At 36.5% G+C, this 24747-nt stretch overlaps 1 protein-coding gene and 2 long non-coding RNA genes across 10 annotated transcripts in view; 1 reads left to right on the forward strand and 2 right to left on the reverse strand.

Annotated features, from left to right (window-relative positions):
* Window positions 1-6663, forward strand: part of tfec (transcription factor EC) — a 57112-nt gene extending 50449 nt beyond the window's left edge. For all 7 annotated transcript variants that reach the window (XM_048154364.1, XM_048154365.1, XM_048154368.1 and 4 more), the window contains 4 exons: window positions 55-111; window positions 1253-1328; window positions 2090-2237; window positions 5635-6663. In XM_048154364.1, the coding sequence (XP_048010321.1) occupies window positions 55-111; window positions 1253-1328; window positions 2090-2237; window positions 5635-6096 (743 nt within the window). In that variant the 3' untranslated portion in view covers window positions 6097-6663. The remainder of the gene's footprint in view (window positions 1-54; window positions 112-1252; window positions 1329-2089; window positions 2238-5634) is intronic.
* LOC125244326 overlaps window positions 1-24747 on the reverse strand; it is a 55115-nt gene that overhangs the window by 8917 nt on the left and 21451 nt on the right. Inside the window, exons 1-3 of one of the 2 annotated variants that reach the window (XR_007179309.1) lie at window positions 19015-19240; window positions 10495-10661; window positions 1233-1363 (exon numbers count right to left, since the gene is read on the reverse strand). This is a non-coding gene — a long non-coding RNA (uncharacterized LOC125244326). Of the gene's footprint in view, window positions 1-1232; window positions 1364-10494; window positions 10662-19014; window positions 19241-24747 lie in introns of those variants that run through there. The other variant, XR_007179310.1, reaches the window with a different exon arrangement.
* Window positions 21117-24747, reverse strand: part of LOC125244327 — a 3808-nt gene continuing 177 nt past the window's right edge. The window contains exons 1-3 of the long non-coding RNA XR_007179311.1: window positions 23155-24747; window positions 21843-21919; window positions 21117-21737 (exon numbers count right to left, since the gene is read on the reverse strand). The exon at window positions 23155-24747 is cut by the window's right edge and continues 177 nt beyond it. This is a non-coding gene — a long non-coding RNA (uncharacterized LOC125244327). The remainder of the gene's footprint in view (window positions 21738-21842; window positions 21920-23154) is intronic.

The following is a 24747-nucleotide window of genomic DNA, read 5'->3' on the forward strand; positions in this document are numbered from 1 at the left end:
ATACACTTATTAGTTTCTGTAATAACCTTTCCATCCTATCTTCTTCACTTACAGAACACGACACCAGAGTCATGGCCAAAGAGAGACAGAAAAAAGACAACCACAATCTAAGTAAGAGGCCTTTACACTTGCTTATTTACTTCCAAAAATATGAATTAAGTACAAGGTTGATACTTTTCATAATGTTTTAAAGGGATAGTTCACCCAAACATGAAAATGTTGTCATCATTTACTCACCCTCATGCTGTTCCAAACCTGTATGAGTTTCTTTGTTCTGTTGAACACTGAAGAAGATACTTTGAAGAATGTTGGTAACCAGACAGTTGATGGCACCCATTGACTTCCATGGTATTTTTTTTCCTACTATGGAAGTCAGTGTGTGCCCGGCTTAACTGTCTGGTTACCAACATTCTTCGAAGTATCTTCTTTTGTGTTCAACAGAAGTAATCAACTCATACAGATTTAGAGCCATTTTAGGGTAAGTAATGACAACATTTTTTGGGTGAACTATCCCTTTAAGAAACTGTTCTTAATGCACTTTTTACAGGATTCAGATTGACTTCAAAGTGCAAAGTGGCTTTGGCTGATTTGTGATACAATAGCTAGTGCATTAACTAATAATAAACAATGCATTTGTTACAGTATTAATATTTGTTCAAGTTAATGAAAATAAAACTGTTCATTGATATCACATGTTGGCTCAGGTCCATTAAATAATATGGTAACACTTTAGTTTAGGGTCCAATTCTCACTATTAACTAGTTGCTTATTAGCATGCATATTACTAGGATATTGGCTGTTTATTAGTACTTATAAAGCACATATTAATGTCTTATTCTGCATGACCATATTCTACATTCTTAATCCTACCCAATACCTAAACTTAACGACTACCTTACTAACTAGTAATAAGCAGTAATTAAGGGTTTATTGAGGTAAAAGTATCAACCTTAGTAATAGTTAGTTAATAGTGAGAATTGGACCTTGCAAAGTGTTACCAATATTCTTTTAACATTTTGGGGATGAGGTTAAATTTCAAAATGTTTTTTATTTATTTGTTTTTTAAATTTACATTAGTGTCTCAGACAGTTCAAGTCACTCTCAACAAAATATGATGGTTAAATATTTAATTAAATTATTTCAATTCAATAATAGGCTATTTATATTTTAATTTGATAATCATTCATTATTTATATTTAATATTAATATTAGGTTTGTGCTGCATGACTTACTTTGTTCTCATAATTGGCAGTTGAAAGACGACGGCGATACAACATCAACTACAGGATCAAGGAGCTCGGAACGCTGATACCGAAATCAAATGACCCGTAAGTAAAAATCTTACTAGATTCACAGCTGAAATCTAAAAGAGAAAAAAAAAAAAAAGTCACATCAGAGATAGACTCATAGACAGGGCAAAATGACATTGAAGTAGAGAGAAAATGACAGTATAGTGCTCATTTCTCAAGGAAATACCTATAGTGCGAACAGACCGCTATCTGAATGATGAAAATGAGGTTCAAGGCAAAGTATAGACCATTTGAACTAAAGTTTAAGCACAACTGAACCCAGAGATGAAGTACAGTGCAGACAGGGAGCCCATTGCCCCGGCTTAATTGAACTTTTTATCGAATTTAAATGGAAGGCTAGTGCTGTCACCTTGCCATTAACACAAGATAAAAGAGATTATTAGCTCCGATCAGGCCAACATCTTATTCCAAAGAAAGAGACAATTTCACGACACTTTCCTCCTTTTAAAAAGTAATGGTATCGGGAATGACTGCACTTTACTTCGGCTTCCAAAGTCCAATTTTTTTTCTACCTCTTCCGACACCTATTTTTGCTCAGGGATTAATTTTACCGTACAAGGGGCCATAGAATGGTCTTTCTGCAGACGTACTTAACTATTCCATTAAAATTCCCATTCAAAGGCAAGGTAATGTCCGAGAATGAATAATTGGCCATGTAAATCACAGTTTCTTAGTCCTGGGAAAAAAGGAGACCCTTGTGAGGCTTTTCTCTGTGCATGAAAGTTCTGCTGATGCAAAGGCGGTGTTGAGAAAGGTTATCTTTTACGTTTCTCTGGCAGTGATATGCGCTGGAACAAAGGGACGATCCTCAAGGCCTCGGTGGAATACATTAAGTGGCTGCAGAAAGAGCAGCAGCACGCCCGTGATCTCGAGAGCCGACAGAAGAAACTAGAACAGGCCAACAGAAGACTCCAGCTACGAATCCAGGTAAAGAGACAAAAAAGAATAAGAGAACGAGGGGAATATGGCCATGAGAGAGAGGGAGGATGAGATGTAGACGTGAGAGACGGTAGAAAGTGATGGTTGTAGGAGTGAAAGACAAGGGAGAAACACAAAACATAGGGATGAAGTCTTACATTTCAAGCTAGCTTTTAGAAAAACTACTTTATGAAACTTTTTAAAACAATGACATCTTTATAAACTGATGAAGCATTTTATTTTTACACTTGGAGCATTTATCTGAAGTAACAACATCTAAATTGGACTGATAGCATTAAATTAGCATTAAACCATCATTTTATAAACACACACACACACACACACACACACACACAAAAGAAAACACTAGTTCATATAACGGAGTCAAAAACAGTGAAAACAGAAAAAGCAGAATTAAACTACATATTTCCCTTCAAATTAGAAAGACGAAAGGTCAGAAATGAATTACTGAGTTGTTTATTTGACCAGCGAATCATTTAATCACCTGATTCGTTTGAACAAAGTGATTCCCTCAAATGAATTGGGCTTCCCATTATTTAAAGGAATAGTTCACTCAAAAATGAAAAATTAAAAGTAGATCCAAACCTGTATCAGTTCCTTTCTTCTGTTGACCACAAAAAAATGTTTTGAAGAATGTTGGTAACCAGTTGATGGTTGACTTCCATAGTACGAAAAAAAAAAAATACTATGGAAGTCAGTGGCTACCGTCATATGTCTGGTTACCAGCATTCTTCAAAAAATTCATACAGGATTAAAACAACTTGAGGGTGAGTAAATGATGACAGAATTTTAATTTTTGGGTGAACTGTCCCTTTAAGAGAGCGTTTAGGAGGCCATGTTTAATTATTGTCTTAACTCTCTCTGCCAAATCTGCAAACATGCGTGTAAAATGCGGTAAAATTCAGCAATATAGTGTTTTGTTTTGGAAAAGTAGCTTGAAACTGGGAAAAAAAGTCACTAGGGGTGTGCCCAAATACTGAATCAATATTCGGAAAGGCACGGGGGAAAAAAAGCAGTCTACGGCGCCCCGAAAGGGATATGGTTAGTCGTTTGCTAGCAGGTTTGCAGTTCCTAAGCATCACTGACAAATATCTAATCTTGTGAAATGTGTAATAAGTAGCTGACGCTCCCTAATATACACACAGCACGTGTGATTGCGAATCTCGAACATTATAATTACCCAACTATATAATTGTGAGAGAATGCATATTTATAGAAAGAAATATATTTTTTCCTCCCATCTCATGCGTTTTCCCTTTAGGGGCTCCGTAGTACACATCATTTCCTTTCCAAATATGATATAGAGTACCTCAGAGATGACGTGTTTTTGTAGGCCAAGCCGGAAGTTAGTGGTGCTCGGGTTCCCTCGATCGAAAGCCTGTGCATTAAGTTAACACAACATTTATACATTTTGAAGCCTAAATAAAGTTGTCAGATATAAAAAGCTAACAGTAGGCTATACACGGACTACAGCACACCATGGTCCCGGATCAACGTCACCACCACTAAGCTTCCTCAAACTTTATTTAAAAAACAACAATTTTTTTAAAAATATGCTTGCTGATTATGATCTGGACTGTGTATGAATACTTATCCACTTTTTCATGAGAAATGCTGTCCAAATGTCCTGTTTGTCATGATGACATCTAAAGTCCCCGCCAAAGGAAGAAGTCCCTTTTAGCACTTTGTTAGCAACTGCCATTTCTAAGACACAATAAAGGTTTAAAAAAAAATCACAAATGGGTTATAACTGGTGTGTTTTTATGTCATAGATCAAAGCGTGAAAATATTTAGAGGCTTTGTTTACCACAGACCTTATTTCAGGCGATTTAGCAAAAACCCATTCAAAAAACCCATAGACTAAAATGCTAAATCGCTTCCGGGTTTTGCCTACAAAAACACGTCATCCCTGAGGTACTCCATTCGGCTTCTGGCACATCCCTAAAAATCACTCTACTGAAAAACCTAGTTTAGCTAGTTGTATCATTACTTTTAGTTAGTTACTACCCAACATTGAGAGGGAAAAAAACAAAGGTTCAAACACACCTTCCCATGTGCCTGACATCTGAGCGGCCTGCTCCTATTGATGTTTGTAACCGCCTTTCCGGCCCTGCTTTGAAACACTGTGAGCTGAGGTGATTACCTGATTAATAAATAGCGGCTACAGCTTCGTCAGGAGCGGAAGGCGCCCCCGAATTAAATTATGAGGGCTAATAACTTTGAAGAGCTAGGCTCCTCGTCTGAATTTATGCATTACTTTCCAAATGTATTGACATATTCGCGGACCAGGCAAGAGTCTTCTTCACACATGTGAAGACATCGCAATTAGCCCTCAAAGTAATTACCCCGAGGCTCCCTATCCAAAAGCTAATGCTAATAATGCCTCAATTGAGTGTCTGAAGATACCCACGTTGACAGGCAATGCAAGAGCTCATTTAGACTGTCTCCGCTACAGATAATGTGTGGGAGTAATGGCAAAAGAAATATGAAACCATAGCGATAAGTATAGACACTTGCAAGAGTACTAGGCTAGTAATCAGTGTTGATCTTATCAACCAAATAAGTGGCAAAAATCTTGCTTCATTATTATTATTATTTGATTTCATCAATAACAATGAAGATGAATCAAAACATGCACATCATTAAATTTAAATGATTTTAATTAAGAAAATGAGTAAACAATAAAGAATATGAGGGAACACTTTATTTTACAGTGTCCCTGTTACACATATAACATGCACTTACTATATAATAACAGTAAATTATGCATAATTACAAGCAACTAAACCAAACCCTAATTAACGCCTGATATTAATGTTTTTAAAAGAAAAATACAGCATATAATATCCAGTAATAATGTTTTAAATGATCCAAACACATTCTATACACATAACATTAATCAGATATTTATAAATGTATAAAATGTGTCAAATATTTGGTTTATTTTGCTGTTATTTTCATCAACTAAAATTAAATGCCATTTAAGTCACAGTAAAATTCACTAAAATTAATAAATATGACAATGAAATGATGACCAATTTTCAGAACATTTTCACTAAAAACTTTGTAATGGTGTCAGCTCAAAGCCAAAGGTATGGGCAAGTTAAAGATTAAGCGTGACACACTGTTTAGTCCTGTTTTAATGGGAAGCCCTGCTTGCTAGAAGTTACCTCAGAATATAACTCTGTGATAGATGAGTTTTTGAAGTTGAATGCACCCCTTCATGTGTTTATGGCACACAAGGGCCTAAAGCAAAAAAAAAAAAAAGGAGGAGGAGGAAAGAGACCAAATTAGTGCCATTTAAAACCATTGACTTCACCCTGATGGCCTGAATGCAAAGTGGCCAGTTCATCTTAACCCACCTTCCTGTGTGTATCTTTGATAGGAATTGGAAATCCAGGCTCGTGCTCATGGTCTGCCCAGTATGGCTGCATCTATGGGAACGGTTGAACTTTCATCCCATCTCCTAAAGCAGCACCAGAGCCAAGTCACACCGGCCCCTCCGAGCGCCCAGGTCCCACCGCAGCCAAGCCAGCCACCCCTCTATCCTCAGGAGGACATGAGCAGTTCAGAATACACCCAGCGGACACCCTTGCCGGCGGCCATGGTTGCAGGGAACGCCGGAGAACAGACCGATGGCTCCACCACCTTCTCTGATCCTCTCTCCCACTTTACTGACTTCTTCTGCAGCACCTTGAAAGAAGAGCACCGGCTGGATGAGATCCTGATGGACGATGCTCTCTCGCCCTTCGGGACAGACCCACTCCTCTCCGCCGGATCGCCCGCAGCGTCCAAAGGGAGCAGCCGCAGAAGCAGCTTTAGCTCAGAGGAAGCAGACGAGCTCTGACCATCCGGATGCTGACCTGCAACACCTGTGTAACTGACCTCCCAATTTCCATTGGATTACAAAGACGACGGGGAACTCATCCCAAGATCTTACACCAATGTTGAGTCAGACACATCAAAAAAGGGAGATTGACTGATTGATCTACTGACATTGACCTACTGTACAGATAAAGGACTGTCTATACAGCAATAACACTGGTTACATATGATCACTGGATCACCAAATGTATATTTCTGAAACTTAATGGCATTGTTGAGATGGACCAGTTTAAAGAGAGAAATCTTTTTGTGCCTTATCCAAAGCAGGCTAACTTTATTACCACTGAGACCAGAAGCGATGCAGATGTAATTATGCTAGGCAAAAAAACCTAACACATCTTTCTGTTTCATACATAATGTATTTTTCCAGAAACATACTGTTCAAGTATTTATGTTTTAATCCCTGTATTCTTAAAAAAAAACAAAAAAAAAAACAAAAAAAAAAACATTTCTTATTCTAACATTTTACTTTTATATATAACTCTAGGGGTGTGGGAAAACACAATAAACCCCTTTTTGATAAACTGAACACGCTGTCTCACATTTCTTGCATATCCAAAGTTTCATTCAAGTCAAAGTTTTGTTAAAGAAGATATTTTGAAGAATGTTGGCAATCAAACTGTTTAAGTGACCAAAAAACAACAAAAAAATACATTTTTCAAAATATCATCTTTTATGTTCCACAGAAGAAAGAAAGTCATACAGGTTTGGAACAACATGAAGGTGAGTAAATTATAACAGAATTGTGTGAACTGTCCCTTTAAGTTATATAGTATAGCAAATAATAAGAAAATGTAATATAATAAAATTTAAGTTTAAATTCTTGAAAAGAATGTTCATCATGAAAAAATTTGTACAGTTTGGTCTCCAATTTGTGTGGAAGCTTGTTTCCACCAGTGAATAAACATTTAAAAAAAAATTGCGAGATATAAAGCTGCATAAAAGTCATAAAAAGTCATGAGTTTTTTACTCAGAATTATGAGTTTATATCTCGCAATTGTGAGAAAAAAAGTCAGAATTGCGGCATATGAACTTGCAATCATGAGAAAAAAAGTCAGAATTGTGGGATATGAACTTGCAATCATGAGAAAAAAAGTCAGAATTGTGGGATATGAACTTGCAATTGCGAGAAATAAGTCAGAATTGTGGGATACGAACTTGCAATCATGAGAAGAAAAGTCAGAATTGCGGGATATGAACTTGCAATCATGAGAAAAAAAGTCAGAATTGTGGGATATGAACTTGCAATTGTGAGAAAAAGTCAGAATTGTGGGATATGAACTTGTAATTGCGAGAAAAAAGTCAGAATTGTGGGATATGAACTTGCAATCATGAGAAGAAAAGTCAGAATTGCAGGATATGAACTTGCAATCATGAGAAAAAAAGTCAGAATTGTGGGATTTGAACTTGCAATTGTGAGAAAAAGTCAGAATTGTGGGATATGAACTTGCAATTGCGAGAAAAAAGTCAGAATTGTGGGATATGAACTTGCAATCATGAGAAGAAAAGTCAGAATTGCAGGATATGAACTTGCAATTGTGAGAAAAAGTCAGAATTGTGGGATATGAACTTGCAATTGCGAGAAAGTCAGAATTGCAGGATATGAACTTGCAATCATGAGAAAAAAAGTCAGAATTGTGGGATATGAACTTGCAATTGTGAGAAAAAGTCAGAATTGTGGGATATGAACTTGCAATTGCGAGAAAAAAGTCAGAATTGTGGGATATGAACTTGCAATTGCGAGAAAAAAGTCAGAATTGTGGGATATGAACTTGCAATCATGAGAAGAAAAGTCAGAATTGCGGGATATGAACTAGCAATTGTGAGAAAAAAGTCAGAATTGCTGGATATGAACTTGCAATTGCGAGAAAGTCAGAATTGCAGGATATGAACTTGAAATTGCGAGAAAAAAGCCAGAATTGCGGAATATAAACTTGAAATTGTTAGAAAAAAGTCAGAATTGTGTGATATGAACTTGCAATTGCAAGAAAAAAAGATAAACAATTTCTCAATTTTGACATTATTTTTCAGAATTTCGAGTTTATCTCGCAATTCTGACTATAACTCAACTGCATGTTTATATCACAATTCAGAGAAAAAAGTCAGTATTGCATTTGCGAGATATAAACTTGCAATTCTTTTTTCGCGCAATTGCCAGTTTATATCTCATAATTCTGAGTAAAAAGTTAGAATTGCGAGATGTTTTTCTCGCATTTGCAAGAAAAAAAAATCGAAATTACATTTTTATTTTTTTATTCCATAGTGAAAACAAGCCTCCATAAATTTGTCTTAAATCTCCATTGCAAAACATTAAATGATTTTTTTATATAAAAAAACTACATTACAATACATATTATTACTACAAGAGTATACTTTTATAATCCAGCAAGTAAATTCTCCTAACAGTTAATGTCATTAACACATCTTACAAACTTTACATTGAAAAAGTTATTTAGGCTTGTCATATTTGAGAACTTACCTTTTTTTTTCACTTCTATTTACCTTACATTAAAAAAAAATTTGTGAATCCAGACCCAGATAGTGGACCCATGCCGAGTGATGATGACACTGATGAGACCCGGGTCTTAAGTATCGCCCACTGGGAAGCTGACAGTTTGATTCACACGTTGATTGACCACTGATGAGGATGACCCCCACCCGCAGGCCACTAATGACACTGAAATAACCTCTAATTATACGCTAGCGGTCTTTTGAACAACTCCTAACACAAAAACTATCCGCAGCAGAAGTTTACCACAGAACAGTCACGATAGAGACTTTGAATCCCAAACGAGTTGAGTTCTACTGCATATACAAACACTAATGATCATAAATAGTTAGCAACAACATGTTAATCATCGCATCTCACAGCTGCTCTGAGCCTCTTTTGAGTCAAGTTGATTTAAAGTTTTATTTTGGACTTGCCCAGAATAGGCAGCCTTCTAAAGAAACATTTCATTAGCACATATTATTTAACCAAAATCGAAAATGAAATAACACATTAATAATACAACAAACACTAGCAAAAAAAAAAAAAAAAAAAAACACGTCAATGCATTTCAGCCTGTGTTCATCAAAGCCTGGCTAAATTAATGTTTGAGAATGTTATTAGCTTATATGTTTCTCTGTAATGAAATCGAAAAAGCTTCGACTTGCATCTCCGCCGCAGACGGAAAATAAAATTGAACTGCCACATCATTATCAAGCACTGATACTCCAACTACAAAGTGCTGAGTGATGTTTACGCTTAATTGGCCAGAGCAATTACCCAAAGTAAATATGGATTTTCATTAAATTACAAACATGGACGAGGCCTCATAGAAATCATTTCCATGAGCGCAATTTCCCATTTCCTTTTTCTCAGCCACTTCCAAACCATTTTTCCTCTGCAAACACAGTCCTTTGATTTATTTCAATATGGATAAAGAATTGAAAAAGGAACAAATATTATGTTCAATGCAAAAAAGCAATCATACTATCACACATATGCAAGACTAAAGAAGCCAACATCTACAATTTCTGTAGTCAGATGAGAGAGAAACTAGATTTTTACACATTCTGAAGACAATCTGAGTGAAACTTGCACATACAAAACTTGCTGCCATAATGCTAGGGCATGGCTTTTGTGTATCGATACATGGTTTCTTACTGGTCCAGATCAAAAGAGTTCACCTTCAAGTCTCTGTGATATTCTGGTCTGTAGTTATGCAGTAACTCTGGTCCCTCCCTCAAAGGAACTCTATTGAATTTTGTCACCCGTTTAATAGTGAGTTACATGCTACAAAAATCATTTCAAATATCATACACTTTACTCTCCTAAAACCAACATTAACAGAAGCTCTTCTAAATTAGCATAACAAAACATTAATCACTACTAAATCTCCCACTTATAAAAAAAACAACATTATATAACACTTAATTTTAGCATTTACTCTCCCTTTCAAGTGCCATGGGCAAAACATGCTGGGAAATAGAAATCCCAGCCCAGTTTCAGTTAAACTTATGATTGTCTAAATTAAAAGAAATATGTTTATAAAACTCAAAGCAATGAAACAGTTCAGCTTACTTAAAATATATCAGTTCTGTGAACTCGAAAGAAAAATAAAGTGCTAAATACTCATAAAAGTTGATTTGACTGAACTAATTTGTTTTATTTAAGTTTTTCCTACTCAAACCAATTAAATATTTTGAGCATTGGGGTTTACAGTGCACACACACATGCAGCAGAAACATAGACTAAATATTCGAAATTGTATTTCAATCATTCAGACGTAGGTCAATCTATTTTAATTTCTTTGAAAAATGGCAATGAATATGGGACTTCATTGTAGAATCCCAGAAGATGGAGGGTTGCTGTTACCTGTTTTTAGCTGAATTTGTTCTCGCTGTCCTGTGTGTCACCAGCAGATGGTGGTAATAGACTGGGATCCTCATATGTGCCACACAATGAGAGCTGAGACAGTCAGTAAATCATGTTTCACAGCAACCTCCGATTTGTTCCTCAGTCAGCTTTTGATGTATATAAATCTTGGAAACAAAAGAAAAGGAGTCAGTGGGAGATTTTAGGGCAAAAATATGTCTTTGCTTCTTAGATTTGTAAAAGCATCAGATGTTATTTGTGCAGAACTAATAAAAAAGATCATCATTATAATCTAAAAAAAAAATAAAAATGGGGAAGTCAATGACATCGTTGATCATTGCTGATGATTTCATTTTGTAAATAATACCCAAACTTAAAACACATTGACAAAAAAAAAAAAAAAAAAAATCACAAAATACATATTTAAAAAAGGTGCACTGTTCATGTTACACACTTATAAGAAAAGGTCGAAAATTCAAATATTGCTCTAATCAAATAATTAAAGTCAGCATGAAACAGAAGTTGCGATAGCCTTTCTTCCCTATTGTGATGTATATTGAGTGAAACGGCTTCTCGAACAAGAAAAAAATGTCAGACGGGACTTGATTTTATCCATTGGGAATTGAATGGATGGTTGTGGTTTGCTATTGGTCGATCTCATGTGAGTGACAGGTTGCCCCGCCCTCACGCCAGTAAACGCATCATCAGAGAAGAGAAGTTGCTGCAAGAGGGAGGGGAAGATATTTTGATTAAAGATTACAAGGGAACATTTTAACACAATTTAAAAAAAAAAAATTATGTGCACAGATGAACCATTTATAATAAATATGGCAATATTCCATAAAAAAGTAATACCCAGGGTTAGACTGTGGTGATGGGAATGTCCCCAGGTGAACCCCACTGACCAGTCTCCTCTGCCACATCACCGCACAGCCTTCCCATAATCCTCTAGGGCCGAGCCTCCATTTTGTGTTTATGGGACCACACCCAGCAGTATTTCACAAACTCCCACATCACTGGCCGGAGAGCGCCGAATTAACGACGAAGCACAAAGAGATGAAAAGCCTCCAGCTGGGGCAGCGCTATAAAACCCCTGAATGTGATTTCCAGAGATCGAATGAATTGAACCAGATGCCAAAACATAACTTCAAACAAATTGACTTCCAATTATTTAGACGCACACTTCCAGATGTGCCGCAGATGCAGACGGAGAGAGCAAAGGTATCTCAGGCCCGTGTGTGCTTTATTCCACAATAAAGATGGGGTACGGTCGAGTGTGTTTTAAATCACTCGGATCAGGGCAGGATGTTGAGACGACCAGTGCGGATGTGGAGACGAGAGTGTGTCATTAGGACAAAGTGAACTGACAGAGTTCCAGACAGCCATTAATGGACAAGACCATTTACAGAGAAAGAGAGAGAGAGAGAGAGAGTGAGTTTTGGAGGTGCTGGGAGAACAGTCATCTAGCACAGACATTTCTTTAATGCTAATTTGCCTCCTGCCAAACCTTCATTCTGGAAATGAAATCACAGGCAGAGGGAAAAACTCACTGCTCTGGTTTTCTAATGCATATACATTAGTGCAAATTAATTCACAGGTTTACCTACATTTGCTAGCATATGTGTGAGTCTCTGTTCATTTTGCAAATATCACAGTGCATCTTTTTTGCACCACCATAAATAGTAGCGATCGACCGATATTGGATTGAATATATATATATATATATATATATATATATATATATATATATATTCGCTCAGGTAAACTATTTACTCAAAATCCACAAAAAAACTCCACATAATAATAATAATAATAATAATAATAAAACAAATTAATTATATTATATAGTATTATATTATATTATTAATTATATATTTTTAAATCACACAAAACAATTACAACAGAAACTGCAGATTTTGGAAACTACACATAAAAACATAAAATATCAGAAATTAGTCAATAATGGGTGGATATTGGTGACTATAGTAAACAGTTAAAAAAGAGGATTATTAATCCACAGCAATATAAGAAACAGTCCAACTTTTATAGACTAACCCACATCTCATACCGGCCGATATCTGTCCCACAGCGGTCAGGTATCCCGTGGCCCTGTGGGAGCCCTGTATATTTTCTTTATGCTTAATATCTATAATTGACCGGTGCAAAGTGCAAAAGCGTTCATTCCATTATAAGCAGTAACCATGTGTTTGGGGAGGCCGAGCTGGGATTTCTGGGAATTCTGAAAGAGTCCATGGGGGACTCTTTAATTCGAGACCCTGTGCCGGACTATGCTAATCTTCCGGCGGTCCGTCAGTCTCTCCTCGCAACCTCTGATAATCTGAGTGACCTTGGCAGGGCGGCGGACGGCACCTGTGATTGATTTGTAATTCAAAATGAGAGCGACAGGTCTGGAGGCACGGGCCGCGTAACAGAAGCCCTCTCCTTCCTAAACACTGCAGGGAAATCAAGAAAATAACATAAGCGGGAGTGAGATATTAATCCTAGATACACTGCCACCATCACTCTGAGGTGTTAGAGAGAGAGTGTGTATATGAATGAGGTGAGAGTGTGTGTTCAGACCTGCAGTGTTGGGTTTCGGAGGCTCGTTATCACGCCGGGATAATTGGCGCTGTACGGGTCGGCCCGTTTGACCATGACTTTGTGCATTATTCATCTCCAGGCCTGCAGCGGGCCGTCGCCACACCCTTTAGATGGAGACTTATTTATTATTAATGGATAATTGTTTATTAAATGCAGAGGCTTGACCCTATTATGCCTATTACAGCCTGTGGAGTAGACACTCGCTGTTTGACCGTATACTAAAGACGTGATACGGGGCCTACAGCTGCACGGGACAGGAGGGAGGTGTGGGGCGACATGCTGATGAAGAGGATGATAAGGAATGAGGAAGAGCAGACTAACAGGTGCAGGGTCAAAAGGGAGCCAGGACTACATATTTATGACTGACTTAAGGCTGCTTTCGTGGGTCAAGTGATTAACTTTGGATGGCAGGCAGGATGGGATACCAGTTTCCAGTTTAAGCGCTCTACTATCAAATGTATGTTTTTATATTTCCCAAAAAAGATTCATCCATTTCAAATCTGAACGTTCGGTTACTCGCACAAAATAGTGAAAACATTCATTCTACAATAATAGAATGTAATAAAAATATTATATTAGTACTGAATATAATAATAACTGTTACTATTTCTAATATATCTTGTATATTATTATTAATATTGACACAAAATAGTGAACATTAATACTACAATAATATAATATTGAATATAATAATATTTATAAAATATCTTGTATATTTTTATTATTGACAAAAAGTGAACATTAATACTACAATAATATAATATATATATTGTATATTATTTTTTATTAATAATAATAACTGTATATCAACATAATAACTATGTATCTTGAATATTATTAAAACATTAAGACTACAATAGTTGAATACAAAAAAAAATTATAAGATGATATTAATATGGAATATAATAAAAATAACAACAATAATAATAACTGTTGTTGTTATTAATAATAATATTTATAATATATGTTGTATATTATTATCATTACATAATAATAATAATAATAACTATGTCTATATAATAACTATATATCTTGTATGTTATTATTATTATTATTATTGACAATGTTGAATACATTAATACTACAATAGTTGAATATAATAAAAATATAAGATAATATTCATATGGAATATAACAACAACTACAACAATAATATAATAACTGTTCTTGTTATTAATAATAATAAATAATATTTATGTTGTGTGTTATTACTGTTATATATTACATTATTATTACATAATAATAATAAAGCTATTACTATTATTTTCCATTGTACATAAATTCATGCAATTAATGTATTAAGTGACATGTTTTATTAATAATATATTTCTTGTATCTGTCTTTCTGCATAGGTGTGGTCATGGTTAAAGGTGGTCATTTTAATAATAAATGATTATAACTGTAAAAAAATTATAATTTAATTATGTGTTTTAATTGTTCACAGTATAGGTCACTTTAATTCCATTCAGCTATAATTGTTTCATCCTAATTAAAGGAGAAGTCGCTTTAAAACGATCGTTCAAACAGGTCACAGTACGAGTATGTATCAGGAGACGGTTCTGGTTAGTGTGCGTGATATTTTTACGCAGGATTCAGAGAACACTGGCCACTAGAGGTCAGTGTTGGAGCAGAATTCACGCATCTGAGCGAGGACTCAAATCCTGACTGAAAGCCTCCCTACAACCCATAACATTTCAAAACAACTCGTGCAGCCACACACAACCTCACTCGTTGTTTTAATTTAACACCGATTAAAGCAGCACCATAAGCGATCACTAAAAGCTCCAAATAATTCTTACAAATAAGAACATGGGAATTTGACTCTCAGGAAAATTACTGATATCCCAGGAGGAATTTGATAGAACTACTTGAGAGCATATGAAAAAAATAATAATTTCATTCTGATCAGTATAAATAGTATAAAAGGTGCAGAGAACACATTTTCCATTTACCTTTTAGTCAGCAAACATACTTTTACAATTTATATAAATCTGCGACAGTGTACGTTCAGTAAAATATCTGCCAAGGACTTCAATAACACCCAGGAGTGTGACAGAAATTAAACAGCCTTATTAGAATTTACACGTGTTGAAGAAAACATGAGAGACTGTGTGGGAGAAACCACATATGGATCCAGAGAGAAATCTGAACACAAGTGTTTAATTGTGTTCAACCGTGGAGGGCGAGCGTATCGCTTTACTTTTTGTCTTTCGGAATGACAAACGACAGATTTACTCGACTCGACTTGTGATGTGCTATTAGCAGATTCACATATTGCATGATAAAATCAATTCAAGCTTGTATTTGGTAAAGAGGACTAAAATATTGTAGAAGGTGTTACAATCAGAAGTTGGGATGTTATTTCTTTCCTTCTGTTGGGCTGGAAGGTGATTATCGTGACGTGTGAGGTGGAGGGATGGAGGATTTATGTGAAAAAAATGACACTTCTGAGGGGCGTTTTCAGTCATAAACACCCTCAAATTTTAACTGGAGAAAAGCATGATAAGGACTGTAATTAGGACAATAAAAATATGAATATATATATTACAAAACTTGGATTTTTTTGGCAAATAATAATATCTACAGGCCATTAAAAATCTCTATTAAAAATGTAAACTAAATGTAAAAATTCTCCAAATCTATATTCATATACAAAGTAGTAGTAGTGGTAATAATAATGATGATGTCTACAGACTTAAAACTGGCAACACTTTACAATAAGATCTCATTTGTAAACATTAGTTAATGTATTAACTAACATGAACTAACAATGAGCAATACATTTGATACAGTATTTATTAATCTTTGTTAATAAAAATATTTTCATTTATTGTTGGTTCATGTTAGTTCACAGTGCATTAATGTCAACAGATAAAACTTTTGATTTTAATAATGTATTAGTAAATGTTGAAATTAACATTAACTATACTGTTAAAAAAGAATTGTTGGTTTAACTTAACATGGCAAATTCATTGAAATTAAAAATTTGAGTTAATACAATGAAGGCGATTGGTTTAATCAACAGAAACTCAAAATATTATGTTAGCTGAACTACATTAAATATTGAAGTTAATTTAAAAAGAAAAAAAATGTTGATAACAAATCATGAAAATATTTTTTTACAGTGTAAGATGAATAAATGCTGTAGAAGTATGTGTATTCTTAGTTCATGTTAACTAAAGTAGTGACTTATTGTAAATTGTTACCAAAAAATGTAGTAGTAGCAGTAGAAGTAGTAATGTAAAAAGATATACATATACACAATAATAATAATAATAACTAAAATATTACAAGATATTTCATTTTATTTCCCATATTCTAAATATACAATTAGTGTAGAACTGCTAAATCCTTATCATTTTTTAATGCCTTTAAAAAGAGCATTTGATAGCTGTGCAAACCGGCTCTGTGTATCCGTTACAGTAAGCAGCTTCAGTAAATAACAGCAGCGGCTCAAACACATCTAATACGGTGTGTGTTGTGGATTATCCCAGCTCAATCAGAGACGCGTTACGAGACGAGGCGAACGCAACAGCCGTCCAACAAACGCAGCGCGCAGGATCCCCCTGAAATAAAGAACAAATGAGAGATAATTATGGCCGAAGGAACAGAGGTGGGGGGTTGGTTACGCTCACATGCAAATGCTGCTTTGTTGCTTGCCGAGCATCCTAATACCCTGAGAGTCAAATACCTTCCTTTTTTTCCACATTATGGAATTTGTCATGTTCAGTTGGAGCTGTCATATTCAAAACTGTGTGCGCTAATGTGTGTAATCTGCTTTGCAACACATCAATTATGATGGATATTCCTCTAGTGGAGGTTTTTCTTTTTTTTTTTCTTCCTTGCGTTCTTCTCGGTAATCACTCCACACTTATTAGGAAGCCTGTTTTGTAAATAATGATCTCCACTGAAGGATGCTGAATGCAAGGGATTGACGGAGTGTGAGTGCAGGAGGGAATGGGTGCGATTAAAAACATTTATATTTATTAGTGCCTCTATTTATTTGCACCTGAATATATACATGTATGTGTGTGTTTATATGTGCGTATGTCACTTTTAATGCCCTTTTTTTTTTTTTTTTTTACAATACTATTTCTACAAAGTACCATGTACACTTACCCAGAATGCCTTGCTCAACGTCCACCCACCTACAGCACAACTGAGCAGCATTTGTTTTGTATTGGTGCTATTTCTTCCAGCAACAGTTTCTTATAATTGTTATAAGATTGTCCGGTTAATATCAATTTGTAAAACTCAAAACTGTAACAACATGTAGAAGTTAAATGCATATGCCAAAGAAACTAGTCAGGATAAAATTAAATAAATTTGGTTACAATTTATATTTGGTGTCTTCAACTTGTAACAAAAAAAATAAAAAATTGTTAGGTACAATGTACTCACCGTGTTCATTGGTAACACTTTGGTAACACTATTTTACAGTGTCATTGTTACATATGCTACATGCAGTTACTATAGTAATAACTAGTAATAACTATAATAGAATGCAACTAACTAACCCTAAACCAAACCCTAACCCTATAGTAAGTACATGTAGTTACTTAATATTACTCAGTACTTAAATGTATAGTTACAGTGTCACAAAGACACCTTATTGTATACATGAGCGCTGATTAATATTAAATAACTACATGTACCTACTAATAGGTTTCGGGTTAGGAATGGGGTTTGGTTTAGGATTAGTTGCATGCAATTGTGCATAATTTACTATTATTACTATAGAAATCCATGTAACATGTAACACTTTATTTTACAGTCCTGTTGTGCATGTACATACTATATACTTATTATAGGGATATTATATAATATTAATATACTACTTATTATAATAATTGAGTAATAACTAGGTAATAACCATGAATCTACACTTAAACCTAATGTAGTTATCTTATATTGCCCATTCCTTTTTAGGTAAGTACACAGAAGTGAATATAATGTTACCCAAAAGAGTTTTGGTGCTATTGAGATGGGATACAGGTAAGGTTACAGGCAGGTTTGGTGGTGTGGTTAGGTTTAAGGGTGGGTTAAGGTGTAAGGGAAGGGTCAACGGTGTAATTACATATGTAATTACAGCTGTAATTGCATGCAGGTATTTTTAAATATAAGTACATGTACATATATAAGTGCATATGTACATATATACTATAAGTACACTGAATCAAATTATGGTAACAATTTATTTTACAGTGTCTGTTACATATGTTACATGTAGTTACTATAGTAATTATGGTAACTATAAATTATGCATAATTACAAACAACTAACCCTAAACCAAACCAAACTCTAATCTTAACCCTATAAGTACATGTAGTTAATTAATATTACTCAGTACTTACATGTATAATTACAGTGTAACAAAGACACCTTAAAATAAAGTGTAACCCAAATGATTAATTTAAATGTTATTACATAGTAATTAAAGACACTTAATATAAAGTGGAACTGCATATGTAAGATATATAAATATATATAGATATATAAATATATATATATATATAATATATATATATATATATATATATATATATATATATATATATATATATATCCTTCCCTATTAAAAAAGGATTTTCAAAATGCTTAATTAAAAAAAAAAAAAAAAAAAAAAAAGACTACAGACCACAGTAAAAAGATTCACATAATATGTACCACTCCAAAAATGACAGACTGCTCACCGGAGAGAAAGAGAAGAGAGAGAAAAGACTATGTGAGAGAGACAGAGTGTGAGAGAGTAAAAGAGAGCGAGTCGTAATTCCTCCATCAGCCTTCAGTGTAGAGGTGATAACAGAGAGCTCTTAAAAACAGCGTGGCCCCTTTCACCACACAACAAAGGCCTGTTTGTTCACCCATACACCTGACACTGCGACTTCTCACAAATAAACACACTTCGCCGTGGCCTCACCTCTCGCCCTGACCCTTTTCTGCCTGTTTCCCTTGCAAAGCTCCATGAAGGGATAAAGAGAGGCTGCAGTCCCTGCTCTGAGCCGCGGCCAATCGCATGCGAGACCCCACACGCCTCAGCACGAACGTGATGTGATGATGGAAACCTGCCCACCGTGAGCTTCCTGTACAGCTAAAGAGCTCTGAAACTAAAGGGTAGATGCCAATAACATATAAAAATGCATGTATTATGTCAGAAAAAAAAAAAAGATTTAATTAATAAAAATCAAGATTTAATTAATCTTTCTGAATTTTTCTACTACTTTCTCATACTCTTCTGTAGCTTCGGCTATAAAGAAAGAATAAATGTGTTCAATTAAAATACAATCAGCGGTAAAACATGATATAGTTTTTGTAAAAATTGACAAAAATACCATGTTGTTTGAACATGTTACGGTTTCAGTTGTGGCAGAGATGAAACGGACTTCTACAAAAGATAGGTTTATTTACAAAGAGTGCAGCACAACCGAACATAAAGCAAACAATAGAACAGACAAGGAGTGCAGGGAGTGAGTCCATTATAAAGGGAGTGCTGATAATGTCCAGGTGCAGGTAATCCGTGGTGATGGGGAGTTGGCGAGGAAGTGAGTGCAGGTGAGGAAACAAGGAGGATCATGGGATATGGAGTCCGGGACAGAAGGGAATTGTGACATTACCTCCCCCTCCGGGTAGGCGCGACCTTGCGCCGGTGATGGAACAACCGGGGAGGGGGGTGGGCACCCTGGAGACCTACACGTGGGTGAGGGAGGTGCAGGCAGGTACGGAGGTCTCCAGGGCAGATCTAGGAGCCTCGGGTGGCCATGGCGGGTCAGGAGCCTTGGAAGGCCATGGTTGGTCAGGAGCCTTGGAAGGCCATGGCGGGTCAGGAGCCTTGGAAGGCCATGGTTGGTCAGGAGCCTTGGAAGGCCATGGCGGGTCAGGAGCCTTGGAAGGCCATGGCGGGTCAGGAACCTTGGACGGCCATGGTGGGTCAGGAGCCTTGGAAGGCCATGGCGGGTCAGGAGCCTCGGAAGGCCATGGCGGGTCAGGAGTGTCAGGCAGCCATGGCAGTACAGGAGCCCCACCCATAAGTTCCCCACTCAAGGGTATATGGCCCCCCCCCCCAAATTTCTTTGGGGGAATCCATGGTGGTAGAAAAGGATGCGTGGGCTGGAACGTGTTGGTGGGCTGGAGCGGGCTTGTGGAAGGCTGTAGTGGGCTCGTGGAAGGCTGGAGCGGGCTTGTGGGCTGCTGGAGCGGACTCGTGGGCAACCGGAGTGAACTCGTGGGCAAGGAAGATACAATTTTCTTGAACCTCTTCAATTTCAAAATCAGAACCATTTAGAAAGAGAATCAGATTAATAGACTCGACTAGGTAAAAGAAACATGCAGGTTCAATATAATGGATTGTATCCTCGTCAAGGCCCTTCAGAAAACAGGCGTTAAGTGGAGCATCTGGCCAATTCACCAAGCAAGAAAGCTCAGAGAATTCCTCCACGTACCTCTCCAGCAGGTGACCGTCCTGCCTGAGAGTCCATAAACAACCCTCCGCTGGCTTCTGGACAGCAGGAGGAATTGGGACCAGGAATATTCCCATCTTCTTTGCAGAAGTCCTCTCGGTTTGGTCTGTTCTTCTGTTACGGTTTCAGTTGTGGCAGAGACGAAGCTTAAACGGACTTATGATGGGTTTATTTACAAAGAGTGCAGACACAACCGAACATAAAGCAAACAAGAGAAGAGACAAGGACTGCAGGGAGTGAGTCCATTATAAAGGGAGTGCTGATGATGAAGTCCAGGTGCAGGTAATCTGTGGTGATGGGGAGCTGACGAGGAAGTGAGTGCAGGTGAGGATCATGGGATATAGAGTCCGGGACAGAAGGGAACTGTGACACATGTATCATGGTGATATAATTGGTTTTGATGTTTGTCCTTCAAACTGGTCCATCTTTTTTTATTAACATCAAGATTTGAGTTATGAAATTATATGAATTTTATAAGGGTGCTGTGTCTGGTCACCATTTATTTTAAGTTTCCCTAATCTATTTGCCTTCACTAAATGGTTCGTTTTAAATGGCCCTGCTGTGTGATGAATGGATTTGTAAAAAGTACAAATATTCCATGTAGTTTCTTGATTAATATGAGGTTATAAAGTTGCATGAATAATAATTATAAAATAATTAGCATAATGCTGTTTAAAATGGCTTTGAAAGGAGTCTTGCATGTTCCACTGCAAGACATGTCAACTTCTCGAAAATCTACCCAAATACCACAGTACATCATTTAGTATCATAGTAGTACTTTCACTGTACCATGTTATCACACCATATCTTATTCAAGGGAACAACATACACTCCTAAAAATAAAGGTTCTTTATTGGCATTGATGGTTGATGAAGAACCTTTAACATCCATGGAACCTTTTCATTCCACAAAAGATTCTTTATAGTGGAAAAAGGTTCTTTCAATTATTAAAATGTTCTTCACACTGAGAAAATCCACTTTTCACTGGAAGGTTCCTCACCAAAAATGCTTCCTCTGTGGTGTCGCTGTATAAAAAACCCTTTTCTGAACTTTTATTTTTAAGAGTGTATGATAGAAAAAAACATTCTGAAATAGGTTACCTTTAAATGGCCGTTCTGTATGTGTGTTTGTATAAATGAGGCTCTCAATCTCCGTCCCTCACTTGGCAATGCAACCTGGATCAGTCCTGGTAGTGTAAAACAACTGAATGATGGATAGCTGAACTCCAGACCAGAGAAACTCTCCGAATTGATCACAGTCAGATAGGATAGTTATTAAAAAACAGCCTTACAGGAATGAATGAGATGACTGTGGTGAATGAGGAAATCCAAACAGATTGGCACATCTTCATTTCTTTCTGATCTGTAACTTGAGGAGAAGCATTTAAAATTGATTTAATGTGCGGCACATACTGCGGTTCCAATAACTATTCAAAGCACACCTAAAGATGTCTGAATACCATTGAATTATTTTACAAAATATCAAACCCAGTGTAATGTATTTTACAGAAATATGGCACACATTTGACAAAAAAGAGATTTTTTTTCAGGTTCTAAATTCTAAAATGAAAACATACTGTTCAAAATTAAGACAAGTATTTGGACACTTTCTAGTTGTCGAACATTTTTAAAGTGCCCCATTATGCTATTTTAAAGGTTCTGATTTTTGTTTTTGAGGTCTCCTCCAATACGTTTACATGCATCAAAAAACAATTTAATATTCTCATAATATGCACTGCAGCATCACCTCTTTTCTCACAGTGTCTGAAACGTCTCAATCAAAACGTTCCGATCTCTTTCCTAGAGCCTACTCTGCTCTGATTGGTCAGATGGCCCAGTCTGTTGTGATTGGTCTACTGCTTACAGCATGTGTCGGAAAGGAAATGCCTATTACTATATCTGAGTTTCAGCTCCGGAGGCTTCCTCAACACTTGATAAACAGTGATGGGAACAGTAACAGTGGCATCGATTTTACTGTACAAATTCGAGCCCAAGTCCTCATCCTTCGGAAGTGCATGGAAAGAAAACAGCATCTTCTCGACATGAAAATCAGTGTTTGAAGGTGGGAAAACAGCCACTGAATACCATAGGCTGACATTATGCAAATTTGTGACAAACCTAAGTAGGTTTAAGCAGGAAGTAAGACTGGAATTACTTCCGACTCGTTTCAGGCAGTTCAGAATCAGACCTTTCTTTTAGGACATAGCTCCATTTATCATGCACTTTGATCTTTGAAAATTTAGCAGACCTTTTACATTCACAAACTGCTCTATATCACACTGCATGAAAGGTAATATCCGAAAAAGCATAATAGGGGCACTTTAAGTGTCAAAATAGTTTTTAGGGCTACTTTCTCTGAATAAAGTACTAATAGCTTCAACTCAAATTATATATATATATATATATATATATATATGTATTTTATGGCCCCTTTCCAATCTAATTGTATTGTTTTGTTTTTTAAAGATTTTTGAATTGTTCCACTATTTCCTGTTATTTTCTTAGCCAGTAACCTCAGGCAAACAGGATATAAAGAAATCCCAGAGGTTCCCCAGAGAACACCCCTTTCACCTGCTAATCAATTGAATTTGGAGATCAACCGACCTGTGGAGGAAAACGAGGCCGCAGTGCCTCTCTAGGCCAGCAGGAGTGAACTCAAAGTGGGCTGTTCCACACAGCCGTGGAGGGGACGTGACACACCTGTGAATCAGTGATAGGGAAACAAACTACATTGCATCCCAAAACAGATATGTTTTCGATGAACTCATTAGAACCTAGCATGTGGAGCACACAGAAAATGGCTAATTCAAGCAGACAGGCGATAACCAGCGCATAAACACTTCATGACGGCAAAAAAAAACTTGCGGTTTGCAACAGACAGCACACCATAACTAAGACACCTTAAACAGCTTCAGAAGATGTAAACCCAGCACTTTTTAGACTTTTTTGATCTAATGCCCAACAGTGTTTGGAAACTGGACCTCTCAGACCAAACGGTTTAATCAGAAAAGTGTTTTACTTCAAATCAAGCAATATGTTCCTTCTCCTGCAACAACCCGCTAAACTAAATATAGCATGTGCCATGTGGTGTCCATGCCTCATAATTCAGTCTGGCCTGCTCTTGCAGACAAACACAGAAATGTTATTTTCACACGTTCCTTATCTCCCGTCCACGCAGCAGGATTTAGCACTAAAATAACATGCGCAGGTCAGATGGCTTCGCTCAGTAAACTGCTCGTACGTTTAGAAAGATGTTACACTCCTGTCAGTCCAGATCCCATCTTGTTTTACCAGGTGGAGCCGCTACAGTCACCCGTGTTTTGATATAAACCAACTGGCGAGGACAGATACCAGTTTAGTCTGAGGAAATCAGCCAGAGCAAACAAATACATCTCGAGCCCCACTAACACTGCCACATCTGACAACCATTAACCATGTATCAATGGAGGAGAGAGAGACAGAGAGAGAGAGGGAGGGAGGGAGCGAACCCTTAAATTGGCCAGATCTGGTTTCGAAGCTAGTAAATAAACAGAGATCCAGGCATCATCCTTCATTTGTGATGGAGGGCCTCTGGAATGTGAATGGAAAGATGCACACCTGCACTAAGGAGGCCGCTTTCCACTTACTCGACTACAGTACACTTCAGCTGATCATCTGAAACAAATCGTTGCATTTCACTATTTAGACTTTCAGTAGAAAAAAAACAGAGTTTTAAAAGTTGTGAAAATGACATTATCTAGGACCTTTTTTTGTGCATGCCATTGTAAAGACTAAGTCTATCCCTCACAGGCTTGTTTTCATTCGCGTTAAATTCAATACGTCGTCTTACCTGACTAAGGTCTGTTGACGCCGAGTTATTAAATGGTCTCATTATATGATTTTACGCTACTGTTCAAAAGGCTGCATTTACTTGATCAAGAATACAGTAAAAACAGTAATACTGAAAATTTTAATAATGATTTAAAATAACTGTTTTTGTATTTGTATGCATTTTAAAATGGAATTTATTTCTGTGATGCAAAGCTGAATTTTCAGCATCATTACTCCAGTCTTCAGTGTCACATGAACTTTCAGAAATCATTCTAACACCACACCAGATGCAAGTGACGTGACAAAAGCAAATAAAAACCATTATAATCAGTGATGCTGTCTACACTGGATGCAGTGTGAAAAATTCCCCATCAGTAAACTGATGCC

Source organism: Megalobrama amblycephala, linkage group LG14 (genome assembly GCF_018812025.1).
Source record: "Megalobrama amblycephala isolate DHTTF-2021 linkage group LG14, ASM1881202v1, whole genome shotgun sequence".
Taxonomy (NCBI): Eukaryota; Metazoa; Chordata; class Actinopteri; order Cypriniformes; family Xenocyprididae; genus Megalobrama; species Megalobrama amblycephala.